Below are 6,654 nucleotides of genomic sequence, written 5' to 3'. Positions count from 1 at the left end.
TCACTGGAATGCTGGAGCGACTCCGTGCATCATCATCCACTGAATCAGGAAGAAATATGCAAAACCCTTTACTGTGTCACGTATTCAATGTTTAACAGTCACTAACTGCGCAATTCACTAAATAATCCAATTACGTAATGACCAAGAAGAGCGTCCGATGCGTTTGGTGCTCTGGGAAATCTGAAAACGGAACAAAAGTTTGGAATATGGAAAGAAAGTGCTTTAAAAACTAACATCCCTGTTGCGATTTGACTGAAAAACAGTGTGGAAACCCGGAAACGTTTGAGGCATTTTTGGGATTATTGTTTCATACAGTAAACCGTCTGCTGAAACCCCCAGTGTCATTAGTTAGAACCTAAAAAGAATAATTTACAGAAATGCAGGCTTGTTTTTTTTATGGAATTCAAATATTATAAAGCACTAATAATAAAGTAAATCTCACAACTCTCCACTATTCTTTAAATATTATTTAAAGGCTTTTTTTGTTGTTGTTGTTGTTGTTGTTGTTGTTGTTGTTGTTGTTGTTGTCACATCTTCTATCACTTTTTTTCTTCCAATCAACTTTCCATTGTTTATGCTTATGTTCAGTCTCTTTAGCAACAACCTTTGTGGCTTGTCCGCCATGTAAATGATGTCAATGGCTGTCTGCAGGGCAGCTTTCAAGTCTGCAGCTTCCCCATGCTTGTTTACACAATATTTTGTCTAAATTATAGTTTAATTTAGACAAAATTAACATAGCATATATATACACTGCTCAAAACAATAAAGGGAACACTCAAATAACACATCCTAGATCTGAATGAATGAAATATTCTCATTGAATACTTTGTTCTGTACAAAGTTGAATGTGCTGACAACAAAATCACACAAAAATCATCACTGGAAATCAAATTTATTAACGAATGGAGGCCTGGATTTGGAGCCACACACAAAATTAAAGTGAAATGTTCCCTTTATTTTTTTGAGCAGTATATATATATATATATATATATATATATATATATATATATATATATATATATATATATATATATATATATATATATATATATATATAGCTTAAAAAGGTAGTGATATAAGAGTATTAGTAGATAACCATAAAATTACTGGAGAACAACTCAATGTATCATCAGAGTGTAATTTTCTGATACAGTATTATAGTTCTTCAGTGGCTTCATAATAAACAGAAATATATTCTTGAATGAATGTGTGTTTTAGCTTAGCCATTTTAACTTAATCACTGATGTGAGTTAACATTTTAAATTCGCCTGCATAAAGAGAATTTGATCATGCCGAACAAAGGTGCGAGAGCTCGAAATTACGACGTCATTGAAGGCAGCATTCGCGTTTCCTTTTCAGCCGCTGCCGAAGAAACCCAAGCGAAAGAAAGTTGAATGTGTTTTTATGAGTTTTTGCAGGTTAACAATTATTGCCGTCAGTCTGACAAAGCTTCAGTTTACTGCTGTGTCGCGGGGCTGTGGGGCTTTGAACGGCGGCAGCAGGCAGGCAGGCCGGGCTCCGTTTTGACGACGCTCAAAAAAAGTCCGCGGGGAAGTTCCCCAGGAAATCCCCGTTCGGGGATATTATTCTCGACACTGATGCGCCAAATCTCCGGTAGAATTTACCTCCTCGGTGCATTTCTAAAAGACACGGGGTGAGAGGCAGAGGCGTCAAATGCTGGATGATTATTATTAAAAGACCCGATCGGTGTTGAATCTACTAAAAAAGTCCGCCATGGATAGCGCCAGCATAGGCTCCGAGGGAGACGCGCTGCTGAGGGAGAGAACGCGGAGCTACGGCGTAATGAACACCCTGTATCATGAGACGCGGGGGGAGATGGAGCTCCTCAACAAGCAGCTCTGCCTGAAGGACAATATTATTGCAGACTTAAAGACCAGGCTGGTCAGACATGAGAGGCTGTACATGACGATGGGAGACGATGAGCCCGTGGTCATCGGTCCGTCCAACTCTCTGGTGGAAAGCCTGCTGTCAGAGATCTGCAAGCTGAAGCAGAAGAGAAACGACATGGAGGTCAAAGCAGCCCGACAAGGAGAGGTAAACCCTGGAGCAAGAGCTCCGCATTTACCTGAATAGTTGGAAGAAATCACTCTTTTTGAAGTGTTCGTTAACTATATTTATTTAAAGTAATTAAAGACATTTTCAACAGAACTCCCAGAAACACAAACAGAACAGCTACTACTGTATTATAGGAATATAATATAGTATATTTTTGCACTATTAAAAAAAAAAAAAGAAAAAAAGATGAATTTACAAGGGCGGTGCTAGAATAAAGTCGTACTGGGGCACAAAATCTAAGTCCAGATCCACAATTCATTTCAATATACACATGTGATAAAAATATAAGCCAATAAGTCTTAAACTAAACTTGAATACACATTTTGGTCCTGTGTGAATTTTATTTTCAGACGTTTTCCTCTTTTTACTGTGGCTTAATTTTCCCTTTTGTACGTTTGGAAGAGATCAATCAATAAAGTTTTGAGAAAATATACCCGTCATGAAATGACGGATATATTTTCTGTCATGACAAAAAAAAATTTTGTCATGACAAAAAAATAATTTTGTCCAATCTTATGTGCAACCTCGTGTGTGAGTATTATACTTTATATTATATTTATATACATCTTACTTTTATTTTATATGTGTGTGTGTGTATGTGCGTGTGTGCGTGCGTGTGCGTATTTAGACATCCATCTGTGTTTGTTCCCAACAAACACACATTAGTGATGGACGGTTGTCCTATCATTTATCAGCATTGTGGGGGGATATTGTGATTAGAACTGTAATTTATAGTTTAACTTTTTAGATTTTTTAATATTTTGTTTTCTTTCTTGTAACTACAGAAACTGTCAATATGGACGTAATTGTTACGTTATTTCATTTCTTGCTGTTGGCTCGATGAGAGCTTCACTAACTCTTGTACTACAGTAGTTTCTATCATAACAAGAGCAGTGTGTGTGTGTGTGTGTGTGTGTGTGTGTGTGTTGACCTCTGTCTGTAGGTACTGAAACTTTTTTTTCTGTCATTTTTGACTATTAAATCATTTCTCATCATCACACTTATAATAATTGCAATAATTATCAGGAAATCCATTTTGAAGTTGAGAGCCAAATCTATACTTATGTGAAGTCAGGAACAGTTGGACTGTGTTTGATTCATCCAGTTTATTGCTTAACATTTATATTATTTCGTTAAATTAGTTGAAACATTATGACACATGATAGAAACATGCCTCAGTTACTATTTTTTCAGATATAGATTATGACTGTTTTATAGCGTTAGGTAACAGATTGAAACATTTTGCCTCCCGCCAGTTGACCGCTGGACATAGAAACCAGCTAAACAAGATCCCAATGGGATAAGAATGTATGATGATGATGGATGGATGGATTGAAACATTTTCAAGAAAACATTCAAATCACAAGCAAAATAACTTGCTATACATAATTAGAATAAACTATTACAGTGGAGTATTTCTAAAATATTTTTTTTGCTCCTTGTAGGAGATCCAGAGGCTGACTGCACAGATCAGGGAGAAGGAGCTGGAGCTGGAGCGGATCCGGAGTCAGCCGGACCACGAGAAGGACTGGGAGATCCAGAGGCTGCGGACGGCCCTGGAGGAGCGCGAGCGGACCGAGGCCACCCGGAGCGTCCTGTGCTCGTCGCTGGCCGAGGAGGCCGACCAGCTGCGCGGCCAGCTGGGCGCCACCGTCAAGGTGTGCCAGGAGCTGCTGGCCCGGCTGGAGCGGGAGAAGCAGGGAACAGGAGGAGAGGTGGAGGAGCAAAGTGTCAAGGAGGTGTGTGTTCAACTCTCCTTCAGCTGTGTCCATGTTTCAGTTTTTTTATCCTTTTGCACCATTTTAACTCTTTCTGTGGCCTCTCTGCAGACACCAGAGCTCTCCGACCTGAATGCTGCTAAATCCCAAATCCGCCAGCTTCAGGAAGAAAACCAGCAGCTGAAGCAGCGTGTGTCTTATGTGAGTCTCAGTCTAGTGTTCCCACATTCGGCCTGACGGGCTACGCATCCAACCCGGCGTCACAGTTCAAACCATGTGGTTGTGTTCGGCTTGCAGGTGCAGGATCTGAACTCCCAGTGGCAGAAGTACGACTCCAGCAGGGAGGAGTACATCCGGGCATTAGGTCAGAAGCTGAAGGAGAGCTCCGGGCCGGGCCTGATGCCAGTCATGGGTTCCATCCGGACCGGCATGCTCCACCAGGAGATTTCCAGGCTCAACACCCTCCTGGAGGAAAAAATCAGGGAGTGTTCCAGGCTGGACAGAGAAGTGGAGGACATGAGGAGGCAGGGGCATGAGCGCATCCAGACCCTGGAGCAGCAGGTGGGTTTCCACTCCACTGAGGGATTATACAACCACACTCATTCAGTGTTTATCACCTGAAAACAATGAACATTGGTGATGTTTTGCTTTTCCAGGTCCTCATCTATACTGAAGACTTTAAGTCGGAGCGTGCAGACAGAGAACGAGCTCAGGGTCGGATTGCGGACCTGAAGGAGCAGATTTCTCAGTTAAAGCAGCAGCTGCACAAACAGGTGAGGTGGAAACATTTCTGTCAGGTGGATGTAGAGCCGGCCTAAGGCATTAGCAAACCGACCAGCTGCTTAGCAACCTAAAACTAACAAAAGGAGCCCAAGAACACAATACCTGCCATGTAAGACGTCTTTACGGAATTATTCATATCCATGGTGGGTTTAGATTCTGACAGGAAATGAAATGGGCATCTCTGAAAAACATCGTTACATGTAGAAAAACATTTAAATATCTTGTTTTTAGTTCATCTTTAAAAATTCCCTATTGAATGTTAGAAATCCTCAATCAGTAGAAAAAAGTATCTTTAAAACGCGTGAACTATCATAAGGCCCCCGCTGTCCTCATGGACCATTCACTCACATCTGGTGGGTTACAGTTCAGGGGTTAATTACCAGCTGTATGTGTCCAGCTGTACTTCTATCACTTCTTTCTGGCGATGAGCTCCAAAGTCTTTGTGGTTGGAGGGCCTCCTTCCCAGCACCCTAATCTTTAGACATAGAAGAATAGAAATCACCTTTATTGTCCCATGGTGGAGAAATTCAGACGTAACAGCAGCATCTCACATGTAGGTTCACCCAAAAGGTGTTGAAAAAATATAAGAAACAAGAGTAACAACATTAAATGTAATAATAACATACTTTACCAGGTTATGACATAAAGATACTGTGCAGTTAGTAGGACAGAAATATCGTACTTTAGCTCTGTCCTCAGGTTTTTCATCAGTTTTAAGTCAGTCACTCCAAAAACATTAATATTACTTCCAGTCAGAAGAAACATGTTAGTAAAAATAAACTCAAATCCACCAGGAGTATGAATAATGAATACATTTGGAGTTAACTGTAAAAATTGCTTTTAGCTAAATAGTGGTAATTTTGCAGTTGTGGGTTGGGGGTCCTCAGTCACACTCTGTTTAGCAATCAAAGTAATCTTGGGCCGGATCTGGGTGGGATGGCCATTGGTCTGACTGGGTCTGTGCTTTTCAGCAGGGGTCCGGCAGAGACAGCCGGGACGTTGTCCCCTTGTGTCGTGTCCACATCGGACACCGGATCTCCCCGAGGCGAAACAAGGACTCCTCAGAGCCTCTGCTGAGGACGGCCACTGACCGGCAGCAGCAGCAGGCGGCCGCGCCACCGCCACCGCCACAGCCCGCCGCCACAGGGGCAGCAGCCGCCACAGCAACAAACTGGAGCGAATGCCCGGGCCCGTCGGAGCTGCAGTGTCCGAAGTGTCACGCCAGGTTCAACGACACCGAGGCCGCAGAGTGCATTAAGCATTTCGATGACTGCGCCCGGCTATGAGAACGGCCGTCTGTTGCTGAACACTGCAGGCCAGCACTACAGCGCAGGGAACGCGAGCGACCCGGACGTCCGAGACGCTGACTACAAACCAAACAACTGACTGAAGACTCTTTGCAAACAGTGAACCCAAAGTTCCCCTGCAAGCCTTTCTGCGTCTGCACCCACACCGTCTTCACTGCTCTCCTGTGGCAGGAGAGGATGCCAATGCAATATATATACATGTATGCATAGATATAGATATGTGTGTATATATAATGTGAAATACCTCATGGTTAAATTACAAACTTGCTGCACTTTCTTTACATTTAACCAAAGACTTATCGTAGGATTGTACGATTGAGACGACTGATAAGCTTCTTCCTTTGGAATCCAGACACCTAGTTGTTCATGTGGTGCTATTGTTATTATTATTATTTTTAATGTTTATTATTATTTTCTATTGGACTTACTATTATTCTTCAACAAAATATATATTTTCAATGGCAGATGTAAAATATAAAAATGTATTGCTATATTGATATTTATTCTCTTTTGTATATCTAACTGGAAGACACGAATCGTTTTAGTGCAATGATCTGTTCTCTCGTTTCCAGCCCGGGTCATGACACATTCATATATATTTTTTGCAAACCTTTGGGATCAAATAAGTGTGAAATATTTCGCAGCAAGACAAAATGTATTTGATCAAACAGTCTCTCTGTAAAGATTGCATCCAAGCTGACAACACAGTTGTTTTTCAGTATTTTTATAATAAACCCTGCTGACAGGCACTCTTTTTTTTTTTGCAAGTT

General features: G+C 41.5%; 1 protein-coding gene across 2 annotated transcripts; it reads left to right on the top strand.

Moving 5' to 3' along the window:
* Positions 1–1,336: 1,336 nt before the first annotated feature.
* Positions 1,337–6,654, top strand: tnip2 (TNFAIP3 interacting protein 2). 2 transcript variants are annotated; one of them, XM_015025566.1, is made up of 6 exons: positions 1,337–2,055; positions 3,522–3,815; positions 3,906–3,995; positions 4,092–4,355; positions 4,451–4,567; positions 5,552–6,654. In XM_015025566.1, exons 1-6 carry the CDS (start codon positions 1,735–1,737, stop codon positions 5,861–5,863), a joined length of 1,398 nt encoding a protein of 465 aa, XP_014881052.1. In that variant the 5' UTR covers positions 1,337–1,734; the 3' UTR covers positions 5,864–6,654. The 2 variants fall into 2 exon arrangements, with proteins under 2 accessions (XP_014881052.1, XP_014881051.1); XM_015025565.1 differs by having other exon boundaries at positions 5,549–6,654.

This window comes from Poecilia latipinna, unplaced genomic scaffold (genome assembly GCF_001443285.1).
Source record: "Poecilia latipinna isolate Pla-1442-1.1 unplaced genomic scaffold, P_latipinna-1.0 Scaffold4187, whole genome shotgun sequence".
In the NCBI taxonomy this organism is placed as follows: domain Eukaryota; kingdom Metazoa; phylum Chordata; class Actinopteri; order Cyprinodontiformes; family Poeciliidae; genus Poecilia; species Poecilia latipinna.
This window is presented reverse-complemented; position numbering and strand designations above follow the sequence as displayed.